Raw genomic sequence first — 27,710 nt, 5'->3', positions numbered from 1 at the left:
GCATGGTAGGATCATTATCAGACTTACATTTACCGTTCAACTTCTTGTTTATGCCCCAAATGATTGGATGTACAGGTTTTGTATCAATTTGCAGCAATTGTAGAAATATGAGGCCTTAACTCCTTCAATGCCACATGACGCCCTTGGACGCCTTTCCCGTGACGCCCTCGTTGCCACTGGCGCCTGATGACGCCTTAAAAATAAATAAAAATAAAAATTCTAAAACATCCAGATTTGACTTCATCCAGATTTTGAAAATTCCTCTAATCTGGTGTTCAGGTGATTATATGCACATTACATGCACAATATAATTACAAATTCTTTCTTTTATTTATAATGGACTTCGGTGGCAACGAGGGCGTCCACTCAGTGTGTTCACTCAGTGTGTTCACTCAGTGTGTTCACTCAGTGCGTCCACTCAGTGTGTTCACTTGTGTTCACTCAGTGTGTTCACTCAGTGTGTTCACTCAGTGTGTTCACTCAGTGCGTCCACTCAGTGTGTTCACTCAGTGTGTTCACTCAGTGTGTTCACTCAGTGTGTTCACGCAGTGTGTCCACTCAGTGTGTTCACTCAGTGCATCCACTCAGTGCGTCCACTCAGTGTGTCCACTCAGTGTGTTCACTCAGTGTGTTCACTCAGTGTGTTCACTCAGTGTGTTCACTCAGTGTGTTCACTCAGTGCGTCCACTCAGTGTGTTCACTCAGTGCATCCACTCAGTGCGTCCACTCAGTGTGTTCACTCAGTGTGTTCACTCAGTGCATCCACTCAGTGCGTCCACTCAGTGTGTTCACTCAGTGTGTTCACTCAGTGCATCCACTCAGTGCATCCACTCAGTGCGTCCACTCAGTGTGTTCACTCAGTGTGTTCACTCAGTGCATCCACTCAGTGTGTTCACTCAGTGCGTCCACTCAGTGTGTTCACTCAGTGCGTCCACTCAGTGCGTCCACTCAGTGTGTTCACTCAGTGTGTTCACTCAGTGCGTCCACTCAGTGCGTCCACTCAGTGTGTTCACTCAGTGCGTCCACTCAGTGTGTTCACTCAGTGCGTCCACTCAGTGTGTTCACTCAGTGCGTCCACTCAGTGTGTTCACTCAGTGCGTCCACTCAGTGTGTTCACTCAGTGCGTCCACTCAGTGCGTCCACTCAGTGTGTTCACTCAGTGCGTCCACTCAGTGCGTCCACTCAGTGCGTTCACTCAGTGCGTCCACTCAGTGCGTCCACTCAGTGCGTCCACTCAGTGTGTTCACTCAGTGCGTCCACTCAGTGCGTCCACTCAGTGCGTCCACTCAGTGTGTTCACTCAGTGCGTCCACTCAGTGCGTCCACTCAGTGTGTTCACTCAGTGCGTCCACTCAGTGCGTCCACTCAGTGTGTCCACTCAGTGTGTTCACTCAGTGCGTCCACTCAGTGCGTCCACTCAGTGTGTCCACTCAGTGTGTTCACTCAGTGCGTCCATTCAGTGCGTCCACTCAGTGTGTTCACTCAGTGCGTCCACTCAGTGCGTTCACTCAGTGCGTCCACTCAGTGCGTCCACTCAGTGTGTTCACTCAGTGCGTCCACTCAGTGTGTTCACTCAGTGTGTTCACTCAGTGCGTCCACTCAGTGCGTCCACTCAGTGTGTTCACTCAGTGCGTCCACTCAGTGCGTCCAGTCAGTGTGTTCACTCAGTGTGTTCACTCAGTGCGTCCACTCAGTGTGTTCACTCAGTGCGTCCACTCAGTGCGTCCACTCAGTGTGTTCACTCAGTGCGTCCACTCAGTGCGTCCACTCAGTGTGTTCACTCAGTGCGTCCACTCAGTGTGTCCACTCAGTGTGTCCACTCAGTGTGTTCACTCAGTGCGTCCACTCAGTGCGTCCACTCAGTGTGTTCACTCAGTGTGTTCACTCAGTGCGTCCACTCAGTGTGTTCACTCAGTGTGTTCACTCAGTGCGTCCACTCAGTGTGTTCACTCAGTGCGTCCACTCAGTGCGTCCACTCAGTGTGTCCACTCAGTGTGTTCACTCAGTGTGTTCACTCAGTGTGTTCACTCAGTGTGTTCACTCAGTGTGTTCACTCAGTGCGTCCACTCAGTGTGTTCACTCAGTGCGTCCACTCAGTGCGTCCACTCAGTGTGTCCACTCAGTGTGTTCACTCAGTGCGTCCACTCAGTGCGTTCACTCAGTGCGTTCACTCAGTGTGTTCACTCAGTGTGTTCACTCAGTGTGTTCACTCAGTGCGTTCACTCAGTGCGTTCACTCAGTGCGTTCACTCAGTGCGTTCACTCAGTGTGTTCACTCAGTGTGTTCACTCAGTGCGTTCACTCAGTGCGTTCACTCAGTGCGTTCACTCAGTGTGTTCACTCAGTGCGTCCACTCAGTGTGTTCACTCAGTGCGTCCACTCAGTGCGTCCACTCAGTGCGTCCACTCAGTGTGTTCACTCAGTGTGTTCACTCAGTGTGTTCACTCAGTGCGTCCACTCAGTGTGTTCACTCAGTGCGTCCACTCAGTGTGTTCACTCAGTGTGTTCACTCAGTGCGTCCACTCAGTGTGTTCACTCAGTGCGTCCACTCAGTGCGTCCACTCAGTGCGTCCACTCAGTGTGTTCACTCAGTGTGTTCACTCAGTGTGTTCACTCAGTGCGTCCACTCAGTGTGTTCACTCAGTGCGTCCACTCAGTGCGCCCACTCAGTGTGTTCACTCAGTGTGTTCACTCAGTGCGTCCACTCAGTGCGTCCACTCAGTGCGTCCACTCAGTGCGTCCACTCAGTGTGTTCACTCAGTGCGTCCACTCAGTGTGTTCACTCAGTGCGTCCACTCAGTGCGTCCACTCAGTGCGTCCACTCAGTGCGTCCACTCAGTGCACTTGAACCTAATCGAGAGACAATTCCATTGAAAAGCCAGTAATTTTGGGGCAGCGTTAATAGTAATGGTAATAGGCTTCTGATCAGAAACACACAGCGACCCTGCCTGACCGAAGATCTGTGTGTGTGCGTGTGCGTGTGCGTGTGGGTGCAGTTCTGGAGAGGCAGATGTCGATGAGACGAACGCGACAGGAGCTTATAGAACAGGGAGTGCTGAAGGAGCTCCCAGACAATGGTAGTCTCTCTCTCTCTCTCTCTCTCTCTCTCTCTCTCTCTCTCTCCATGTCCATCACCGCCACACACACTCATGGATTAAAGATCTCAGCCTGATTTCAGTCATTTGGATTCCATAGAAGCTATTGTAAATAAAAATTGAAATAATTGTGTCCACATCCCTCCTTCATCTGATACACAGACCAAGTAGGAAACTAATGGTACCATATTATCATGGAGTATTAGAGAGGGCCAATTATATGACGATTTTTCAGTTATGCAGGTCCATTTGGTTTCATTTTACACTCGCAAGAGTTAAATTATTGTTAAACATCTGCATTACATAATTTACAGGAAGTCTTAAAAAAATTAGAGAATGTTGCCTGTTGTCTCTCCTATGATACCACATCATTCAATACAACATGGAATTGTGGACAAAGTCCTATCCGTCGACAACACAATATTCTGTCTCGGGTCGGAGAGGCTACGTCTCATCAGATGGTGGTCTGATGGCGAACGGCGGCACAAATGGCCAATAGATAGAGGAGTATGAGAAAGGGTTGAAAAGCCCTGCGTTAACTCGGGTGTCTCTCACTCTCTAACTCACGTCTCTGTCTGCAGCAGAGGCCGACGACGCGCAGAGCGTCAAGCAGCCCTACGTGAAGAACGGCCACACCCTGCCCGTGGGGGGCGGCGGGGGCGGGGGCGGGGGCGGGCACGGCGTTGGGCGGAGCCCGTGCAACCAGGGCAAGCTGCCCTCAGAGCCTGACTTCAGGATGAACCAGGCCTGGATAGCACAGCAGCAGCAGCAGCAGGAGGACCGTAGGGGGCGCTATCATCCCGACGCAGGAGCAGACCGACGGGGTGGACATCCCCAGGTGAGATCCGCAGAGGAACTGTGGATTATTTTCCTGGCTGTCGGGCAGATGCTGTGTGATGCTGTGGGACCTACAACACCACATACAGTATTAAAAGTAGCAGATCCACAAGCTTGAAATGTAGCGTGAAGCGACGTGCTTTGAGCATGTAGGTCTGCTACTTTTGTTGTTTTTCAATTTGAATCCTGAAAATGTCATTATTTTGACATATGGGGTTTCCACCCGACAGAGACAATTTGATCAGTGGGTCTCAGACTTCTTCTTCTTCTTCTTGTGTTTTTTCTAATGTTTTTTTCTTTTCTTTTTTACTTGAATTTTGGGGATTCCAAAAGCACGTAAAATAGTAGATATAATATCTGCTCGTTTTGATGCTTTTGTGTGACGCTGTAGTGTGATCAAATATGGCGTTAATATACGGAAGAAATATATATCAAATAATTACAACCAGGGTGATTATTATGTATTGACCCCCCCCCCTAACCCCCCCCAGGGTCACAGAGGAGGTGGTGGGCTGCAGCAGGAGGACCTGCGGCGAGGAGGAGGAGGGGGAGTGGGGCCGCGGGCGGTGCCACCGCTGCACGCCGAGGGCGAGTGGAGGTCCAACATGGCGTGGCAGGGACAGCTGGGGCCGGGGGACATGAAGGACACCGGTCACCACACTGGGCGGCGCGGAGGCAGGCTCCACCCGGAGGACGGCCAGAGGTCACGGCCCCACCTGCAGAAGGCCCCGTCGGAGGACGGCAGGAGGTCCCGGCCCCCCGAGGCGGAGTGGAGGCCCACCCTCACCCGACACACGTCCGAGGACGGAAGGACCGGCAGAGGTGAGCCGAGCCGCCCCGACCCCATCCCCCCCCTCTCTCTTCTCTCAATAGAACGGTCAAGAACGCTCGTCTAATCCGGCGAACTCCTAACCTCAGCAAAACTATGACTAAACCGATCTTTATTCCTAAACTTAACCTCAGCAAAACTATGACTAAACCGATCTTTATTCCTAAACTTAACCTCAGCAAAACTATGCCTAAACCTAACCCTATAGAGCACCGAAGTCTGACGTCAATAGTCGTAGAGGGTGCTAAGTCCATGGGTTTAGGACCCCATGTTATTCTCCATAGAGAAAGTACTTCCGTGAACCAGAGGATGAGCGAGTGACGTCAGGACTTCGGTGCTCTATTCCTCAGTGAAACTATACCTAAACGTAACCTCAGGAAAACTTTGCCTAAACCTAAACTTATATTCCTAACCGTATTAACTGCATACAAGAACGGCTCCATCCCAGACTGGCTGTGAAAAACACACACACACACACACACACACACACACACACACACACACACACACACACACACACACACACACACAGCCTAGACTAGATCGCACTGGTCAGTTCAGAATGAAAGCCAGACATTCCTCTGCCTTGTGGAACGCCTGGAGGAGACAAGAGGCTATACTCCATGATTCTGATCCTCCTGCCATCATGAGGTCCATCATGTGGCCCCAATGTTATGTGCAGACTGACTGAACGTATGACGCATGGATTAAAGCTCTCAGTCACTACGTCTGATTCCATTACAAGTCTTCTATGAAAAAAAGGGCATAACAATATGCTAATAATGGCAACAGTAATAACAATTCTAATAAAAATAACTATTTCTAGATAGTTAAAGGTCTTGTTGACACTCAGTCTGAATTTTCATTTTGTTTCACTTCATTATTCAGACTGAAAGCCCTCCCCACGGCAGCAGTTTATGGGATGGGTCTTCGGTGATTGGTTCATACCAACCAATAGTAGGAAAGCAGATGACGTTGTTGTCAATCATGTGGCTATGGCTAACCCGTTTGCTAACCAAACAAACACAGCCAACGAGCGCTACTAGTATGTAAACAAAAGCGGTAAAATATGTCGGATGATGATGTTTATAAAACCTCTCGTGTCTGTAAAGAAACTATTTATCATACATTGATTTAATAGCCAGATTGATACGGTCGTGAGTTACCGCAGTGGGGGCAGCAATGTTTGTTGTCTGACGCTGTTGAGTGGTGGGGCTGATGGCCAATCAGCTGCTACGATCAGATTTTCGATCGAGAATGACGTGGTCGTAGGGAGAGACTCCAGACCTGAATCGCCAGAACATATTTTCTTAATGGGCGTGGCTATAGTGATTCAGGGCTGGAGCCAGGCTACTTGTTTCCATTAAGGTCCTGTGTATTCGATTCATTGGGACATTTAAAGACATATATAATATAGTAATACCGGTATGCAAAAACATCATATATACAAGTATATAATGATGGGGGGCCAGTTACAACTTGAAGTCAGTAGGTGCTCTTTTAGAACGGTTTTAAAGGGGGGTAAGGATTAAATCGTCATTCGCAGTTATATGTATGACAATTAATCGTCACTTTATATGTTGTAGATGTCTGTCTGTCTGTCTGTCTGTCTGTCTGTCCTCGTGTCCTGTCCTCCCCAGATATAGACCCCATGGGCTCCCAGGGGCCATGTTCCCAGGGGCTCTGCTCCAGCTACCGCTGTCCTATTCCAGAGCTACAGGGAGAGGGAATAGCTCGTCCTAGCTAGCTCCTCCTAATTAATGCGACACCACATCAGTAGGCCAGTACTGCCCTTTTAGTGCTTCAATGCTGTTGGGCTCGGTGCTGCTAATGGGTGCTGAGGAGCTGACGTTTATTGGTTTAGCTTTAAACCATTACGCTTTGAGGGGATGCTATTGCTCCTACTACTACACGCCTGTTAGATGTCAGTTATCCTGTTGAATGGCTTCCATCGTGCCACACACACACACACACACACACACACACACACACACACACACACAACTCACTTTGTCTCCACAAGTTGAGTTCCTATTAGTAGTTATTCTACACTCTCTCTTTCTCTCTCAATCTCTCTCTCTCCGTTACTCTCACTCCCTCTCTCTCTGTCTCCCTCTCTCTCTTCTTCCCCCCCCCCCCCTCCGCCACACACACACACACACACACACACACACACACACACACACACACACACTCTCTCTCTCTCTCGTACTTGGAGCTTACTCACTCACTCCCTTTTTCACTCGTTCTCTTTCCCTCCCTTCCTCATGGTTTTGCTTCATCCCTTTCCCGTGACCTACTTCCTCCTTTGGTCGTGTGACATCATCGCCATGAAGTGTGTGTGTGTGTGTGTGACTGTGTGTGTGTGTGTGTGTGCGCGCTAACCTACTGTACTTGCAAGAACCAAAATGTGTCCACAAGTATAGTAGAATTTGAGAAATGAGGACAATGTTCCTGGTCCTCACAAGAGAAATGATTGTTTCATGGGTTCAAAAGGATTTTGAGGGGCTTACCGTTGGTTCACAATGTATAGCAGTGCGACACATTGTGAACCTGTAGATCTGCAATTTTCCGGCTTATGGTAAACGGCCCCAAAAAAGTGTGTGTGAGTGTGTGGTTGCAGGAGCATGGAGGGTGGTGGTGGGGGGGGGAGGCCTTCGGGTGGTAATTACAGCCGCCTCCACTGTTTATCTTGGCAGCTGATCCCCAGATAACGTAATTCTCAAGGCAGCGCTATCGCTCGTGTGCGCGCGCGCACACACACACACACACACTCACACTCACACTCACACTCACACTCTCTCACACACACACACACACACACACACACACAGAGAGAGAGAGCCTGGAGTGGTAAAGCGGCAGAAAGCGGCCTCGTTTGCTCAGTTCCCCTCGCTCACTCAAACATTTAAATATGCAAATTCCCAACCTGATATTGCAAGTGTTTTGCAAGTGGGCAAAATACTTGAAAACAATTAATCATAATAACATGAGTTTAAACATAATGAATGTATGTGAAAAGTTGTATGAGTTTTTATTGTGATACAGACAGGAACTTAACCCATTAAGACACGATGAGGCCGATTCCACAAATACCTTATAAATGAGTAGTGCTCAAACGTTTTCATGCCAAGGTAGAAAATAGTTTGTTTCAGGGACCCCCCAGAAGGGAAGATTTGTGTTAAAAATATAATAGTAATAATAATAATCACTCAAAATGTTTTCAAGACTTTTCACAAATAGCAGATGTACAACTGTTCTACCACTCTTATACTGTAGCTCAAATCTAAACTGACATAAATTATTTCTTGTTTTTAATGGTTTAAAGTATACCATGTTAGTTCCTATTGATACGAGCTGGAACACTGGTTTGATTCATCATTAACATTAACTTGTCTTTTGCCATCTACGTGAATATTCGTACCCCCCCCCCCCCCCCTATTATTTATATGATGCAAGTTGTCCCTTCTACCTTTACTTCTACTGGCTGAAGTGTGCTGGACTTTAGCTACTTCACTTTACCTACAACAACAAAAATAGTTTTTGGGGTGGAATGAATTGGCATAACGACTACATTCACACTTGTGTGAAGTGAGCAGCGCTCGTATCATCACACATCGCATTCCTTGCTCAGTCAATCAGCTGAGCACATTCCGTGCTCATACAGACACACAAAGCTGTGCATATGAGTGGCTATAGCACCGCTCAAAAAAGGGGTAAAAAGAAAAAGAGAAAATGTTTGCGAACCACCGATCTCACGGAAGGACATTGTGTGATAGAAGCTTTTCTGTCTGTTGTCCTTTCTCCTTCCATTGATCCAGACGTATTGGCCTCAATCTCTGCTGAGTAGAAGGGATACAGGCCTGTGTGATGACAAGCCCATTTATCGGACACAGTCAGGTGGGATGAGCTCTAATTCCATCCTAGCTATTTACACCTTTTCCGTAGGTATAGAATGTAGGTCAGGGTGCTTTCGAAGCAGCACTAGGACATATGCAAACCTATAGAAACAACATGAACATACGATGGTCGTCAAAGACAGTGATACTCAAAGCTGGGACCAGGAACCCCCTGCTGTCCTTTAGTACGTTCCACAGGGTCCCCAGCCAAATTAGTTAATATAATGAGAATCAGTTTAACCACATATACATGTAGACTATATTAAAAATAAAGAAAAAAGGTTTATATTTTTTAAACATTTGAACAACATATATCTTGTATGGGCGACGTCGTCCCTTGCACAAGTTGTTTTCAGATGGGGTTCTGCGGCCAAAAACATGAATTTGAGGGTCCTTGACATGAAAAGGTTTGAGAAGGACTGGTCAAAGGCTCTAAATACACCGCTAGCGCCCCCTTAAGGCTATGCTGATCCTCACACCCAACCAGGCCAAGAGTGGTTTTGAACTGACAGACTGCTATTCCATCTTCAAGCTTAACCCATTCTGACCTGAGATCAGATTCATACGAGGTTTCCGCCGGACACACACTGGTCTGATTAACCCATTCTGACCTGAGATCAGATTCTAAAAAATGTCAGTCGTTCTTCGATTTTTCAAAAAATAGCAGACCTACAAGCTTGTATCGCGCCACTCGGTGGCGCGATATGAGCTTGTAGATCTGCTATTTTTCAATAGATAAAGCATAACATGATGCCAACACCAAAATGGGTGCCCGGACAGAATGGGTTAAAACATATCATGGTGTGTAGCATTATTTTGACCTTGTAGATCTGCTACTTTAGTTTGACACTAGTATGACGAAGTAGGAATTAAAAGTTAAAACCTTGAAAAAAATCATTATGACCCGTTTCTATGCTGTCTCTTACTTTATCTCCATCCTCTCCTTTCTCACCAAAAAAACCTACAAAATGACGGAGCGCACATGAAAAACAATTCCACCAGCTTCTGTACACCTGTGAACCTGTAATGTGACAATGAAGCCGACTGTCCCTTTGTGTTCCGTCTCCGTAGATCCAGACAGCCATTATGTCCCCGACATGGACGCGCTGCGGGACACCCTCCGAGAGCCGCTGCCCCCCAAGCAGTCCGTCATGCCGCCCAAGTGGTTGGTGAGCCCCGCGTCCCCGGAACCCGGCGCCGGAGAGACGGGATCGCTGCGGACCCCGCCCAACCACCACCCCCACCACCATCACCACCACCACCACAACAACAACACCATGCCGTACTCCTCCCCCTCGGCGGGGCCCAAGCCCGCCCGGTCTGTCTCTGCCGGTGCCGGCAGCCCCCAGGGGCCTCCGGCCGCGTTGAGCCTCACGCCCACCTCCGGCGCCAAGCAGCCGCCCATGCCCCCGCCCAAACCGGTGAACAGGACCAACGCTGCCTTGATGGGTGAGTAGTACCGTACCGCCCTGCGATGTCGTCATGTGATCTGCACCGGATCCATGCTCGTTCTCTCAACGTGGGGTACCGCTAGTGGTCCTTGAGGAGGGTTCCAGGGGATCTCACTAGCAAAATGAATGATGCCAAATGTCCGTGCCAAAAGATAAAATAATACAAAAACTAAATTCAAAACATTTATATACCAGAACTAATAAAGGTAAAGTATTAAGGGACAGGCTTGGGCATATTAGTTAATACAGTGTTTACCAGCTTAAATTACACATAGTTTATTTATATCATCAAAATCATTAATATCTGCAACATAATCGGACCACACCTTTATGAATGGAATGATAGACCAAATGGACCCTCGTGGTCTGGAAGTCGAGGAGAAACGGAAACAAATGGACCTGAATAAGGGGGCCGTGTTGACCAGAAAGTGTGTAGTTGGCGGCTCCTGTTTTCCATGCATTTATATGGTAAAGATGTGCTGGTGATACTCTTCCCAGCAGCTATTAAGCATCGTGCTTCAAGCACTCTCGTCCGTCTGTCCTGTGTTTTTGGACGGGCAAGCACCTCAAGAAAATAGTTCAACGTTTAGGATGAGTACTGCTGATCAATGTCACGTTTGATCCACCTGGCTGTGTTCGACAGCCCGGTCATTCATGACATGTTTACCGTTGTTTCAGCGAGGCTATTTGTGCTAATAACGCAGACGACAGGACGTTTAAGCAGAAAAAGGGTTGATATAGTCGAACCATAGACTCTAAAGAATATGGACAAAGGTCACATAACCCATCGGTTTCTACTGACCCGTTTTGAAGCTTCTTTTTCGGCTAAATCAAATCAACCATCTTGGAAACATCCGGTTCCGAAAACGACTGCTAGGCTGCAACCAGCAAGGGCGCGTCTTCACTCGGTAGAACCAGTAGAAGCCCTAGAAACATACCATATTTTATCATACATTCTAAAATTAATGGGACTACAAAAAAAACGCATATCATGATAATGAATAAAAATACTTTAAACTAGCGAACTAACATTTAAAATATTCATGAAACGGTTTCCTAAAATCAAGTATAAAGTCCGGCCAAAACCTCGTTAATTTGAATGTAGTGCTTCTGTAGCCAGTAGAAGGGTAAAATAGCAACATCTGCTGGGCCATTAATGGGAACTGCAGGGAATTGTGTTCTTCCGTGTGAGCCTCAAGAACTGTCCCTTGCCGCCTGATGCAACCTTTGTGAGCGTTCTGGACGTGATATCCAAAGCACTGCTGCAAATGCGTGCTGTGGACGTCAGCCCCTAAGGGTCCACTCCTTTCCACTTGTATGTACACTCTCAGAGATACATGACTAAAGATTTTACAGTCTATACATTGGGGTCCCAGATATGCAATTTGCATAAGATATTGGGTCCGTGGCTTAATGCATATTAAACTGCATCATAATTGGTATAATTATAGAGCTAACATATCCACTTGTTAAGTCATGCGTTATGCGCAGTCAGGCGCTCACTCGTTGGAACATGTAGTCGCATTTACCCACAGGCGTTCACACACAGGAGTAGTTTTCTGCATACTGTAGTGCACTGCACAGTGCACACAACACGTGCGCACTCACGCATTGCACAAGTGCACAAGTGACAGCACAAAGGACTCTTCTGTGCTCGTATGACAAACAACATGGACAGGCTCTCCCCAGAGAGTCAACATAGTAAACCATGCAAACACACAAGTAACTAAGTATAAATCATAACTCTAATTATATCATCATCATAACCCCAACCCCTAAACCTAACCAGTCTAGATGTCTAATTTGTTTTTTTTTTATGTTTTTTTTGTGGCTTTATTTTATATTTTTTATGGAGGGACAGACAGTAGGCTGACAGTAAATGGGGAGCAAGATGGGGGGAAGACATGCAGTAAAGGCCGTCGGGATCGGGAGTCGAACCCGCAGCACACTGCCAGACTGGGTTACCAGCCAAGGTGCCTGGACCGCTGAGCCACGGCCCAGGCCCTAGATGTCTAATTCTAACCCTAATCACAACCATCTTTTTTTTTTCTTTTACCATTAAACAGTTTCTCCTGTGAGGACCTGGAAAATCGTCCTCACAACGTATATTTCTCTAATTCTGCTCTACTTATCAGACATTTTGTCCTCACAAGTATAGCAACAACAAGTACACACACGCACACGGAGCGAGACGTGCTGTATACTGTATCCTGGTAATGATGCTAGGTGAAACAGCTTGAGCAGCTGTTCCCCAGATGACTGCTTAATAAGCCTGTGGACTATTTGGAGGCAGTGCTTCACTGTACTGTATGCAGTGAAGGAGATAAGAAGGGACTCTGGTGGCTGATGATAGGAGCTGTTGCTGCTGGCTTCATGTCTCATTGTTAACGTTGTTTACCATGGGCTTCTCTCCTTGGGGGTTCTGGACTTTATTCCCTTTAGCGCATGGCTGTCTCTTTCTTATCTGCGGGGATGGTGATAGAACTGGTGCCTCTATCTTGTTTTGATATCGCTTAATGCAATTATATCGGCCTTGATAGTGGCGGCTGAAATGTGTCCCCGTTGCCGGTAATGTAACTTAATGTAACAATGGGCCAGCAATGTAACAATGAGCCAATATGAATGGTGCAATGCTAAAAGTGTTTTTTTTTTTTTTTTGTTACAACCAAATGTGCATTGTTAAAAAGTGAAATCACTGCGGTAAAAGGCGTCTCTCGGTCTCCCCAGCTCTTTAATAAACATAAAATACACTTCCAGGTGGGTTACGGATTTCACCCAACCTCACAAAGATCATTTAATAGCTTGCGTTCCAGTTCCCATTTTGTCTGCTCATTTTCATCACGTCACGGTTAAATGAGTTGGTATCCTCTGACCTGAAAATGTGTTTTCTGTTTACCATAGAGCCGGAGAGCATAGAGACCTCTGTTACTGAACAACCACACCACAGCAATGATTACCGAATATAGAGCTATTTTAACACTTCTTTTAACAAAATAAATTCACTTAACTGCTCTTTTAATTTAACTGAGGGTGTACAAATGAAACCAAATGGACCTCTAACTAGGGTCTATTTGATCCCAATTGTACAATCTAAGAGTTACAAATGGATAAAAGAACCCAGATTCTCATCTGACCTGTGCTTGTTTACTGCGCGAGGATAACTCCTCAAATCGGGCAAAAAATGGTCAGACACCTCACTTTGTTTTGTAGTTTATCGCCAACGTCTAGCAGATGGAGCGAGTTGCACCACGCTGTGTGGAAATTAGCAGTGGGCGCCAGCATTTTCTGCTTCACAAAAGCAGAGCACCAGGCCAATGACCAGACTGGTCCCACTGACTCTCCTGTCTCTATTTTAGAGCAAGAAATATATTATTATCTGTCGATCCTATGGATTACAGCAGGGCAGGGCTTCTCAAAGTGCGTGCCGTGGCACCCTAGGGTGCCTTGACGCGAGTCCAGGGATGCCGCAGAATAGTTCGAGAATATTTGGAATTCATCAATATCACTTCAGTTTTACCACTTCCTTGGACTCTCTATACTTAATAACTAGATCGGCTATTTTTAGTGAATGTTCCCCCCAGAATAGGAATGCTGGGGTTTAAGTAAACGTTAAGTATAAAAGTCATTTTCAGTCTGTCCTAATGGAAACAAATAATATTCACTCCAGTTTTCCTCGTAACATACTCTCAGATTTACATATTTACGTACTGTTAATATGGCAAAAGGTGCTATAAAGTAAGAATGTAATTAAGGTGTGCCGTGGATGACAACGTTACAGGGTTGACCTGAGTGTGTTTATAGTCATGATTCACCAGGATCCTGGATGGCTTGATTCTATGCTTAAAATCATTTATATACCGGTATAATTTTTTTGAAATCTCTATGTATCTATCTATCACTGCTATGCCCTAAGACCTGATTTAGTAGGCCTACTGATGCATGTATAGTCCACACAACGTAAAATCTGTAGTTATATTTATCATGTTCCCAATTTATGTTGAGCCTTTTGAAAGCATTCCCAGTAAACACTGATCGAAGCTGTAGTCTACATCATCACAAAAGGCTTTTTCATCTTTATATTCAAACTGATTCAGACCGATTATCTTGATATCGGCTCAAATCTAAACTGATATTGCATTCTACGGGTGATATCACCACCGACTCCGACATGACAGCCGATTAATCGTGTACAACCGGAGCTGTGAATATAATTATCAATGGAAGCAAAGTATTTAAAAGGTGAACACTGTAAACGATGGAAGGTTATTGGGAGCGGGGGCAGACATGAGGTAGAGGAGAAAGAGAAAAGAGCCCCATAAGCGCCCCCTGCTGCGTACACTGTGTCCATCCACATGCTTGCCAGTCATTCCATGGTCTCCTCCCCTCCCCCGTCAGCCTCCGCCCTGCAGGGGGCAGACCATGCCCAGCTTCCCCTCCACTGGTCCTGCTGGAAGCGGGAGTGCGACTATGACGTCTACCTGTCCCTGCCCGTCTACCTGTGCCGGCGGGCGGGAGGCCTGCGCTCAGGTAAAGCAAAGCCACGCCCCCACCCCCCTCCTCTCTGGTGGTATCCCGCCCCCGCACGGCCCGGGGGGCGGAGCCTGAGGCTGCTCCTCCTCCATGTCGGCTCCGTTTCTATAGCTGTCCTTTTTTAATGGCCGTCGGATGCTGGCGTTGATTAACTTGCCTATGGCCTGGAATGTACATGGCACTTTGATTTGACTGCATGAGCGTAACAAGTGTGCGTGCGTGTGTGCGAGCTGCGTGCGTACGTGTGTCTGTGCGTGTGTGTGTTAATAAAGGGGGAGAGAGTAAGTGAGTGTTGGTGTAAGTGCTTGTACCTCAGGCATGTAGAATGAGGAACGTTTGTTCTGAAACATTGAACTGTGGACTGCTCTGCATCAGGTGAATGAACCTAAGGCAAAACAACAACAACAACAACAACAACAACAACAACAACAACAACAACAACAACCTCCTCTTCGGGTCAAAACCACGTGCTATAGTTCCACAACGAAAGCAATCCAGCATATGGAAAAACAAACAGTCCATCAAAGGGAAAGTGCTCCAGTGGCAGGCCAGCCTGGTGACAGGCACTGGGGGATGGGTGGCTGTATGAATGGATGGATGGAGCAGGGGGAAGGGTTATAAGATACTGGCTTGATTGTGTTTACAGAGGAAGTGGTAATCTAATTCACTCCAGCTTCTCGCATGCTTCAAGTCTGGCAGCTCTGAATGTCTTTGTCTCTGTTGTTGCTCTGTAGCACGGCTATCGGCTATGGCTGTTCCATGTACATGTAAAAGAAAGAAAAAATGACTCTCATTGATACAAATGTGCATGCATTTAACCGCACGGTTTGCCATTTAGCGCTCATTTGTGTGTGAGTTAAAGTGTCACGGTCACATTTGGGACGGAGAAGACGGAGAAGAACACACATTTGAGGTTCTCAATCACATCAATTTGTCTAATAATTGGCATTGTGTAGTGCAGGGGTTTCCGAGCTGAAAGGCTTGGGAATCCCAGGCGTACAGCCTGTAGGCTTGGCCAGCAGCACTGCAGCCATGTGTAGGCTTAATGTATGCAGTCATGTGTGAGCCCAGTCACTACTTGAATGCATTCATGTAGAACATGTTCAGTGCATTTGCTCACAGTGCTTGCACAATATTGTTGCACATGTCATGCGCTTACAGCGGCAGCCTGGGGAAAATAACTCCTCGTACTCTGCAAAAACTATGACTCGCTATAATGAATACATTGTCTCATAAGCCTAAAAGATAAACGGCTTCATATTGTTGTGTTATGGAAGTCTGTTTTAACTCTTCCCCTGCCGACCAACAGCAGACCTGGCTCAAGCCACCGGAGGTGCCAGCCTGGTGCCGGCCAAGCCCTCTCCGCCGATGCCACCGAAGAGGACCACCCCGGTGACCAAACGCAGCCCGGACGACGCCACGTCCCCCCAGTGCCACGCTGCCCCGTCCTCCCTGCCTGCCCTGCCCTCCCCCGACGACCACGGCGGCCTGTCGGTGGGCTTCCAGCTGCCTCCCCCTCCGCCGTCCCCGCCGCTGCCCACCCACATACCGCCGTCTCCACCCCGACAGCAGCCACACGTCCACCACAACCACCACCACCACCTGCACCACCAGCACTCCTACCCCCACCCCCTGCCGCAGCCCATCATCCCCATGCTGTTTGACCCGCCCAGCCCGCCCAGCGACCCCCCGCACCAGCGGCCGGCCCCCATCCCCCTGCACATCATGATCCAGCGGGCGCTGTCCAGCCCCGGGCCGGCCCCCGGCCAGCACCCGGACGGCTCGCTGACGCGCACGGCCCACTCGCTGCTCTTCGAGAACCCCCAGGACTTCCAGGGTCCTCTTCCTGTCAGCATCCAGCCGCTCAAACTGTGAGTTCACTCGGGTCAGGTTCGGGAGGACCCCGTTTTTTATGCAAACGTTTGGGAACCACTGTGCTAGACGCCACTCACTGCTTAGTGTTGTGTCTGAACTAGCTGGGGCTTATTTCATTACTTATCTCATTACTTACCTCATTACTTGGAGCTACAGTCCGGTAAGTTATTTTATAATGACAATGTGTTAAAGCTTTACTCTGTAACTTCCATGTCCTACTGGGGGCCTCGAACATCGTCTGATCTAAAACCTTTTAGGGAGACCCTCTGTGACTACTATATAGTCACTGTAATGTAGAGTCACTGTAATGTAGAGTCCATGACTACACCCAAGGTTTTTAGCTTGTTTTTGTTTTTTTTACATTTACCTAGCTGGGAGCTGACTCTCCCTTGCCTCCAAAAATAATTACTTCCGTCTTAATGTTATTAATAATATTAATAAAATAATCAAATGTTTGTTCCTTCCTTTGCTTTATGTAAAGCGACTTTGTTTTGGAACGTCACTCTCCACGATAGCTCCAAGATGAGCTATCGTGTGTAGGTCCTGGCAAATGCAGTGAAGGTCATCTTTTCGCGACATCGTATCCAAAAAGTAAAGGTAGTCTGAGCTAAAGAATATTCAGCTACAGATGAAAAACCATTAAATGGCTTATTTAGTCTTTAGCCTTTAGCCTCTGCCATGTTTTCCCATTCAACCAGGAAGAACCCCCGACGGCAGGTGTCAGTAGGCTACTGCCCCCAATTCGGCTACAATGGGAAAACATGGCACATGTGTGACTTAATAAGAGATTTAAAGTTATTTTCTTCATTTTTGTAATCCTGTACATTAACCCTTGGCCTACAATTCACGGAAAAAACGGAATTAATCGAAAAATCTAAACCTCCCGTTAACGGAAAAAACGGAATGACAATCAATATCAGTTATCGCGGGGTTTTTACCAAAAAACGGCCGAAATCCGCGTGATCGTGCGCTATCGTACACGCGCGCCGTCTCTGTGCGTCGCTGTAAAAAATTTGATATTTTGCGATCTTTTGGGGTTGATTTGAGGTAAATTTGACTTAGTTATGAAAAATATAGCATTAGCTTAGCAATCCGGACCAGCCAAGCTATTGACTAGGGTCAAAATACTACAGGTTGTTGTTGATCGTTGAACCGGAAGTGACTTAGGAAGATCTGTCTATTTTAGCCAAAATCAGCATAATGATGCTTTCCCGCCATCTGGTGGCGAATCGAGAGAATACATTTGCAATGAATGAAAAAAGAAAAACATCTCTTCAATCCACCAGATCTTTCTTGTATGTTAAAACGATGAATTAAAAATATGCCAATTTGTTACCCAAACCAAAAAATTGGGACTGGTAGTCTAAGGGTTTGTCTTGGACTAGCTTTACTTTTTGGATACGCTGTTGCAAAAAAGGTGATCGTTACTGCATTTGGACGGAATCTACCTCTGCTGAGACCCTACAGCCTACAGCCCTACACAGTTGGGTCTATATAATTCTCAGCTATTATTATTATTTCCATTTAATTAATTGAAGATTGATACTTTTTCCACTCGCTGCAGCAAAATACACTGCTGGTGTGAACAGGCTCTGTGCATACTGTAACCGTTATCCTGGGTTTCCAGAAGGTGGCTTCAGTTTCCCATAGCTTTGTTTGCTTGACTTGGCAGCATATTGAAACCACATGTTTCCTGTTCCTGTCGGCTGCGGAGCCAATCAGACAAAGCTATGGGCAACCAGACCGGAACAGGAAACGTGTACATGCCAGCTTCTGGAAACCCAGGGACTATTCAGTGTCAACCCATTAAATCTCGCAAAGCATCTGTGTAATTTTAGATTTTTGCGTTGGCTAATCAAAAAGAAGAAAGTGTGATATACTGGTTTAGAAGCCATTTGTGGAATCGGCCTCATGTCTTAACACATTCGATGCTTTAGACGAGCATTCTTGACCTATTGAATAAATAGAAATACACAAGGTGCTGAGCATCTGAGCATCCAAGATGGCGACAAACTGAACGCCCGTCATACTAAAATTGGCATCCATGGGTTAAACTGAAATGTCCCCCCGACTAGAGCTGAGGATGACTACTCTGAGGAGGAGGAAGAGGAGGAGGAGGAGGAAGACGATGAAGAGGAGGTGCCGTACGATGGGGAGATCCCGCAGCCCGAGCTGGAGCCTCGGAGCCGGCGGTGCCTGGTAGGCGATGCCGGAGGAGTGACCATCATCCTACCGGAGGGTAGCAACAGCAGTGAGGAGGAAGAGGAGGAGGAGGAGCTGGAGGAAGAGGAGGAGGACGAGGTAGGCATGGGACTATTAATCGCTTTCACTAATAACCACGGTTTAATGGAACTCTTCCATGTATTGCTGTCTGTGGACACACACAGCCCCTAAAACATCACTCCACTCGGATCCAAGGGGGATGTAGAGCTGAAAATACTATCTTGTAGGTACAGTGTTGCCAGATGTACGATAATTATCATATTACGATAATTTTATCCTCTGTATGATCTACGGTCAATAATTCCAAAAATGCCATAGTGTAGTGGAATTATGGTGATTATTTCCCTCACATCAAAGGAAAACTCCCAGCTCGCATCAAAGCTCCCCCACCCTTGCCACGTTTAAAACCACACTCAAAACCCACCTTTTCAGACTCGCACTCACACCTTTTATTTCTATTTTTCTTTTCTATATCTTCTTAGTTTGTAACATTTTAACCCATTTAAAAACGGTTATTTTAGATTGTAGCTATACTGTATATGACTTATGAGTGTGTCATGATTCTTCAAAAATAGCAGAGCTTTTGAAAAATTGTGAAAAATTGTGCAAATCTTTGAATATGTTTTTAAAGCGATTTTCTTTTTCTTTTTTTACTTTATTTTGAGGTTTGGGTCTGAGGCCAAATTCATATTATTTTGGGCGTCCTTGATATGACAATGCTTGAGTACCACTGATACAGCGACATAAGCTTTTCTCAAAACTGTTAGGATTTAGAAGACATTTGTAGAATCGGCCTCAGGTCTTAATGTGGTTAAACTTGTTTTGCCCAATGCATTTGTTTTTATTTAGTTTCTGTAAAAGCGACTTTGAGTACTTAGAAAAGGCCTTTCTAAATTATTATTACTACTAATGGTATGGTGCCATCATCCCTATAGGAAGAGGAGGAGGAAGGGGAGCGGGGCACGGCCATGCACAGAGAGGACAGCGACTCTGACGGCCCCGTGCTTTACAAGGACGAAGACTCAGAGGATGAGGAAGACGAGCCTCCACCTAGTAAGCACAGTTTTATTTTATTTTTTTCACGCTTTGAAGGTTTTATGTAGAAGACCACTATTCATCAACATGGGGTCCGGACCGTCCAACGGTAATATTACCCAGACCTTTCCATAACCTTCCAGAACTCGTGAAGTTCTGTTTTTTTGTTTGTTAACAACCAGAACCAGGGAGAAAAAAACCCTGTAAACAAGCTCATCTACAAGCTTGTAGATACCAGAGTATCTTCTGAGAATCAGTGTATGGAAACACATGTACTCCCTGGGAAATACATTTGATGGCATAGCACTGTTGAATGGGCGGTGGGTACACTGTCGCGTTGCAAGGTGTAGGGAAACTTTTCCATAGCGTCGTATTAGCAGCGGGCTTGTTGTTGAAAAAGACTTCACGCCAATGCATATATGCTATTTTTAGCACCATCTGCCGTCTGTCTGTCCGTCTGTCGGTGTCTGCTCTCAGGTGCATTCAGCAACTTTTTTTCCACACCTTCCAAACGACTGATCTCCTGACTTCATTCGACTGCCCCTGCCAGTCTGTAGGAATCTGTAGTAGTCTGTTTGGTGGACGCTGCCTTTTGTACAGTATGTTTGTGTGCCTGCCTGCCTCACCCGGCCCTCTGTGCTTGGCGTGTCCCCACCAGGTGCGCTCGCCAACAGGGTGAAGAGGAAGGACACCCTGGCTCTGAAGCTGGCCGCGCGGCCCTGCGCCCCGGAGAGGGACCGCTTCGCCCCGGACAGGAGCGCCCGGGAAGATCAGCCTCCAGGACAGAGCCTCACCTGGCAGAGCCGAGAGCAGTGGGAGGCCATCCGCACACAGATCGGTACCGCGCTCACCAGGTAAACACAAACGCATGCTCATCCCACTGCTACTATATCAAAACCGATCTCTTTTAATGTCCAATCTGTATGGTAGTGTATGTTAATTCAAAGCAAATTACACAATTGGGGTGGTTGTATATTGATTGTCTCCCTTCTCTTCTATTGAGATCTATTTGATTCTATCAAAGGTCACCTAGACACAGCATCTGACAGGAATGTATCCCCTGAGCAAGCAGGCAGGCTCTATTAGCTCAGTGGTAAAAATGTCAGCACTTGCACAGGAAACCGCGTTTAAAACCGGGGTAGAAGAGGAAAGTTAAATAGTGCAGCTTTAATCTCGAGAAGTTAAAAAGTTAAAGACTAAATTGATTATTATTCTGATTATCAATCTGATTGATTATTCTGATTTATCACTTCGTTGTACGATGGTGGCATACAAAAATAGCGAAAATAGCCAATCTCCAATCTTACTTCTATATCTGCTATTGCATATGAATATTCTTTACATTTCTTTCATAATCGTTCATTCATCATAATCAAGGCAAAGGTGTGAATTAATGGTGTTATTGATTTGAAGTCCTATCGCCAAGCTCTTAACGCACCTAAACGTACTGTTACACCGAAAATAGCGACGTCAAGAGATTCGTTTCATACATTGTATTTGGCCTACTTTTATTTTTTTTGCTTGTATGACAAAGTGATGAATGCGTTTTAAAAATAGTGCTCCTGTTTTTCATGTGCAGGCGACTTAGCCAGAGGCCCACCGCTGAGGAGCTGGAGCAGAGGAACATCCTTCCACGTAAGTTCCTCCTGTTCAGCCACGTGCACACATTAAAGGGGGCTTGAGCCCCTGCCCTTTTACCCGTCTGTAAAAAACTGCCCTCTCCAGACCATGAATGCTGCATTTACGCAAATGAGTGCATTGTTGCGGCTCGAAAATAGCTGATCTACAAGCTCTCAATGCGTCGCAGCACGTTGATCAGCTATTTATTTTGCTACAGGTGCCCTTTTTAGGGTATTTCAGCCCCTGCCTCTCTAACATGCTCTGCGCGTCCGTGCTCCCATTGCTCCTCAAACATCTCAGTGCCACTTGCAATACCCTCGTTGCCCACAGGTTGAGAACCAGTGGGCCCCCAAATAATTGGCAATACACTTCAGATTGTAATGATAATCCTACTAAGTAAGTAATTCTGCGTTCACACGGGCAGATGACAAAGATGCAAAGCTACACAGTGTATTTGTAGCTGTCGTAGCTTTTGCAGCAGCTATAAACGTCGGATGCATCTTTGCATCTTGATGTCGCTGGCTTCCATTGACAATGAATGATGGACTGTAGCTTTGCATCTGCCCGTGTGAAAGCACTCATAAGCCTTGTCGAGCCATGAAGCCCTTAGGGTGGGAGCCTATCTCCTGTTTCTGTAGCGTGAGGCAGCTTGATGTACACCCCCTGGACATGATGTACAAGTTCACCCCCTGGACATGATGTACAAGTACACCCCCTGGACATGATGTACAAGTACACCCCCTGGACATGATGTACAAGTACACCCCCTGGACATGATGTACAAGTACACCCCCTGGACATTACGCTAGCATGTCGCAGGGACACCGCGTCGCTCCAAATTTGGTGATGTCAGTGATCTCCGCTGCGTTCTACTGGGGAGGGGAGCAGGGATGGCTCAACCACGACCTACACCGTAAAGTCCTGACTGTTAGTTTAACTGAGAGTGTCTAACCGTTTGGTTTCATTTGTATCCTCTGTAGTTACAAAATGGGTGAATTAACAGGATTGTACAGTGTACCAAAATGTATTTGGAAAAGTTGTCTCTTTGCTGATTGTTAAAAAAATTATAATAATCACCTATTGATATATGCTTTTGAAGACTACTGTAAAATGGGCTTTGATGGCTAATTTTAGACAATTGCAAATCTTTGTATCGCTTCTATGTTCCCAATTACCGGTAGGCTAAATTAAGACCTGCTGTTTTTCTTTTCTTTATTTCCTCTTTACAGCCAAGACTGACAGACAAGCCGAGGTCAGAGAGATCAAACGGAGGCTGACTAGGAAGGTACGGGATATGTCGTTGTTGTCAGGCAGAAACCTCTTATCTTCTCCATATTTTAACTTCTTGTGTTTTTCGTAATGTAACGCCCTACTACTACTATCATACTGCAGCGCGCCACACAAAAGAAACAAAAGTACCGAAACGGGGCGCAAGCTTGTGGATCTCCTACTTTTGCTATGTTTTCATTTGAATCCTGAAAGTTATTGACATGAGGTTTCCACCCGACAAGAGACGATATATAAATATATAATAATAATAATTAAAAGCTGTATGTGACCTGTGCTATTATTAAGTGTGAATGTGTGATGATCCCATGATGTGGTCCTGTCCCTGTCTGTCTAGTTGAGTCAAAGACCCACCGTTGCAGAACTCCAGGCGCGGAAGATCCTGACTTTCCACGAGTACGTCGAAGTGACGAACGCACACGACTACGACCGCAGGGCAGAGAAGCCGTGGACCAAGCTGACCCCTGCAGACAAGGTGATCAGTCATTTTGTTATGTCGTTTCAAAATGTCAGTCATTTAAATATTGAATACTCTCATTTCCCATGCTGATCTATATTTTTTTTAATTAAAAGGTGATAAACCTTTCCTTAATCTTAAACTTTTCTGGATGATGATCATGTCACTTCGTAAATCAAACTTTTCTCCAGGGACTATATTTGTCTAGTCTTGGTCAAATCACTCCACATTCCACAAATACATTCCACGATAACATGATTTTGGTGGACAAGAATGTAATTTTCACAGTTTCAGATTATGTATTTTAACACATTTTGGGCGGGAACCCCTTTTGGTGTTTTAAACATTGTTATAATTTAGCTATTGAAAAATAGCAGATGCGCTACGAGCTTATAGGTCTGCTATCTTTGAAAAATTGTGAAAATATTTATTTCAGAAAACTGGAGGATTTAGAAGATTTTTTTTTAATTTCAAGGCCAGGCCTAAATGGGTTAATTACGTTCGTAATGATAATAAATAACGTTGTATACCATATTAATCCAACAAGGGACATTGAGTTTAAGCTCCACCCAATTGTCATTTGCATTTCTGCTTGTTATTTTTAGGCTGCCATCCGGAAAGAGCTCAATGACTATAAGAGCACTGAAATGGAGGTCCACGAGGAGAGCAGAATCTATACACGGTATGCCATGTGATGTCCTAGCATTTATCACCAGTCGGCTCTCTGTTACAACCTGCTGTGCATGTCTGGTAACGGTTCATTAAATGCCCCTCTCTCTCTAGGTTCCATCGACCTTAGTCTCCCTCCTCCTGGACAACGAAGCACTTACATGCCGGACCAGCTGAGTGTTCGCTGAGGAGTCGCTCTGCTAAAGAAAGAAAACGGACCGCCCGCCCGCCGTTTTTTTTATTACATTTGTGAATGTACAGTAACAGAAACATCAGGGACGACCTGGAACTGACTGAAAAAAACAAACAGGAACGCTCCTCCCTTTCCTCCATCCATCAACCCCTGACGCTTAATGTTGCTTTCTCTCCAACGGGAGGTGGAGTGGAGTAGAACAGATGCAGTATTTCTCCCGGACGGATGGATTGGGACAGGAGTGTGGGAGGAAGGGGGGACCACGTGCCAACAACCAACCTGAGAGAGGGGGGGGGGGGACTTGGATCCAATCCCCTTGATCTGGAGAGGACCTTCTGTCCGCACTCTGCTGATATGTGGTATCCCTCAGGGACCGTGTTTCGAATCACAAACCGTTAAAGCCCAGTTTATTCTCCGTTGCACGGCGGCGGCGTGTGCCCGAAAGCACCCGACCTATACAAGCTCACATGCGACGCGCATTGAGCTTGTAGCGTCAGTGTATTTTCGGCGCACGATGTCGCCGCGCAACGTTAGTATAAATCGGTTTTAACGCCGCCTCATTCTATGTTGCCTTGTTCCTGCTTTTACTCTGTATGGCACAGCTAACTCATGATGTTGACATAATAACATACGGTAATAATAGTAATAATAATAATAATAATAATAATAATAATGATGATGATAATAATAATGACGGTGACAATAATACACGCAGTCATAATTAGGTTATAGAGTTATAGGACAGGAGAATGAAGACTGACTGGGACGTGCTATTAATGATGACTGGACAAGCTCTGGGATTATTGTGCGTATTCTGTGTACAATTGTGTATAGATTTGCTGTGATCGCTTTTGACAAACTCTTGAGAGATCCTATTCCTATATAACAAAAACACAAACAAAAGAAAAAAACTATCTTTAATGCACAAAGATATTTTATATCGTAATTCTGATCACATGACTAGTGACAGCTTTTATTTGAGCCTTCTTTTGTTTTGTTTTTTATTGTTTGGCTTGCCTGTATTTATGGTTATAATGTGAGGTGGCCATTTGGAGACTTCAAGCTGAAGCAACGGTCACACCAAGCGCAATATAACTACAACGATAACTTTAAATTACGTTAAAAAATCGTTGTAACTGAAGTGAGTGGCACGGTCCACGATGGTCATATAAACGATGTCGTAAAAATCCACCTTAGACAAAGTTACTTTGTATATTTTGATTATTATTACAACACATACACATTAACCAACTCATTTCGGCCATTTGAAATTAGACAATCTACAAGCTCAAAACTCATTTGTGAGCTTGTAGATTTGCTATTTTCAAAAGATGTTTATACATTTGAAAACTTGAAATGGCACATTCTGCATAATGAGTACTTTTAATTTTGGTACTTTAAAGGGATAGTTCACATTTTTTTAACTTAAGTTGTATGAAATACTTGCCATTATAGTGGTTGCAACTGTATTAATTGATTGCCTGAGTCCCGTGGTGGGAGTTCTGCTCTGGTTTTGGTGAATATTAAGTAGTTCCGGTCATTTTGTGGGGGGTACTGGGGCCAGTGGCCACGCATTAAAAGTAAATTAATCCACAAAACTAGCGTCATTTGCATTGTTGACCTACTGTATTTCTAAAATATTAGCGCAACTTTCATTCAACTTTGACCCCTCTATCACATGGAACTATTTTTTGGTTGTAGTGATATGGACACAAAAAACTGTTCCGTGTGATAGAGGGGTAAAAAAGGAACGAAAGTTGCACTATATGGTAGAAATAGGTAAACGATACAAATGACGCTAGTTTTGTATATTAATTTACTATTAATGCGTGGCCTCCAGTACCCCGCACAAGATGACCGGAACTACTTCATATTTCACCAAAACCAGAGCAGAACTCCCACCACGGGACTCTGGCAATAAATTAATACAGTTGTAACCACTATATTAATGGCAAGTATTTCATACAGCTTAAGTTAAAAAATTCTATCCCTTTAAGTACATTTTGATGCCAATACTTTTGTAGTTTTACTCAAGTACATTACTTGTAACAGAGTATTTCTACATTGCAGAATTGATACTTTTACTTTAGTAAAAATTGCAAAGACTTTTTCCACCACTGGTTATCATTATAGTTACAGTTGTGGTGTTTGGTGTGAACTGTCCTTCTTGTGATAGGAAAGGTCAGAGCACGCTGCCAAGATAACCTCTATTGCCTAAAGGACTGTGTGGAACACTTGTTCTCATATTACTGAATTCTGCAAAATCCCCTGCATGAGCCAACACACAATCCCAGGAGAATCATTCTTCATTTATACTTTTCTATGAGTTTCTTTTTTGTACTTCCCTTAAAAAAAAAAAAAAAAGGAAACGTCAAAAACATGCAATGCAAAATTGTAGTTGTCGTCAATGATGGGCTCGTGCTAGTTGTATCTATGCTAGGAGTTTTAAATGTTCTGGAAGTAAGCAGAATGTTCTCGGTGCAGTGAGTGGAGATCAGGGATTATACAAAAAAACATCTAGTTATGAATCAAAGGCCAACATGGAGCCATTTTAGCAGGTTTGTGAAACTGCAGAGGTAATGCCAGAATGCCACTTAGATTACAGGGTTCTCTTTGCTGTGTACAGGATGATGTGGTTTAACTGACGCTTGTGTATATCTTGTCTTCCTATTATTTGGAAAAGAAATTTTTAAATATGAGAGTATTATAGGTTGCTATTTTTTTAAGCACAGAAATATTAGTGTATGGTTAAAATGCTACAAGAATGGGAATATGAAAGTACCGTTTCTGTAAAAACAAACAAACAAACAACTAAGGAGTTCTTTTTTAAATTGAATGTGGAATTTTAGTAACCCAAGTTATTTTCTTTTTAGTTGTAAATAGTCACATCTGGATCTAATTAAAAATCTAAAAATTCCTGAAGTCTTGTGTTGTACCAGTTGTGGTCGCATGGCTTTTGGTCAGGCACTTTTGGCCATGTTCTGGTCCAGTCGGAGAGTGAAAGGGATCCAGCCGAGACGAGACAAAGACATGGGGAGATGTTGGAGACAAACAAACCATACAATACTGACACTTCATCTCTCTCAGGTCTCAGCTAAAGGGACCTTGGGCTGTTGAAGACCCCTGATCTAGATTCTAGAGCCTTCCCCTGTGACCAGACAATCCGGTTTGACCCGGGATTGTTCAAACTGGGTGTCCCGAAAAGTCTGACAAATATTTCTAAAACATTGTTTCCACTTATGACTTTTTAAATACAGTACGTAGAGGGTCAACCTAGCCTGTCACTAGTACACTAATTTACGAATATGTATTATTGTTCAGTTGTCCGCCAAAGTCATGCTGTAATGATGGCAGCACTGGGACATTTAAGTGTTAAAAATTTATAATAATAACCCTAACCCAATTTTTTCAACATTCACTACCAAATTGTCCCGCTTTTCAAAGGTTAAAATAACAGAGATTTTGTCTTGTTCTGGTGAAGGTGCAGTCACCAGGTGTAAAAAGTAGCAAAAATAGCAGATCTACAAACTAATAATGTGCTGCAATGCGGCATGTTGTGAGCTAGTATATTTTTGCTGTTTTGTTGTTGTTTTTAATCTGATTTAAGTGATTTACGGTCCCGGTTTGGGGTTTTGAAAATTTCTGGTCATCCTAGTCCAGCCAGAAGCAGAGGGGATAAGAAAATGTCAGAGACGGATGAATGAACCACACA

General features: G+C 45.2%; 1 protein-coding gene across 1 annotated transcript in view; it reads left to right on the top strand.

Moving 5' to 3' along the window:
- The window catches only part of phactr4b (phosphatase and actin regulator 4b), a 36,337-nt gene extending 9,417 nt beyond the window's left edge, over positions 1-26,920 (top strand). Inside the window, exons 3-16 of the mRNA XM_083762099.1 lie at positions 2,995-3,075; positions 3,675-3,931; positions 4,422-4,752; positions 9,730-10,107; positions 14,505-14,636; positions 15,949-16,510; positions 18,590-18,815; positions 19,673-19,790; positions 20,431-20,626; positions 21,352-21,407; positions 22,622-22,677; positions 23,017-23,154; positions 23,742-23,818; positions 23,920-26,920. Coding sequence (XP_083618225.1) covers positions 2,995-3,075; positions 3,675-3,931; positions 4,422-4,752; positions 9,730-10,107; positions 14,505-14,636; positions 15,949-16,510; positions 18,590-18,815; positions 19,673-19,790; positions 20,431-20,626; positions 21,352-21,407; positions 22,622-22,677; positions 23,017-23,154; positions 23,742-23,818; positions 23,920-23,935 — 2,624 coding nt within the window. The 3' untranslated portion in view covers positions 23,936-26,920. The remainder of the gene's footprint in view (positions 1-2,994; positions 3,076-3,674; positions 3,932-4,421; positions 4,753-9,729; positions 10,108-14,504; positions 14,637-15,948; positions 16,511-18,589; positions 18,816-19,672; positions 19,791-20,430; positions 20,627-21,351; positions 21,408-22,621; positions 22,678-23,016; positions 23,155-23,741; positions 23,819-23,919) is intronic.
- Positions 26,921-27,710: the final 790 nt, after the last annotated feature.

Source organism: Protomyctophum parallelum, assembly GCF_964188405.1.
Source record: "Protomyctophum parallelum genome assembly, chromosome: 3".
In the NCBI taxonomy this organism is placed as follows: Eukaryota; Metazoa; Chordata; class Actinopteri; order Myctophiformes; family Myctophidae; genus Protomyctophum; species Protomyctophum parallelum.
Note: the sequence above shows the minus strand (reverse complement) of the source record. Positions and strands in the feature narration are given on the sequence as shown.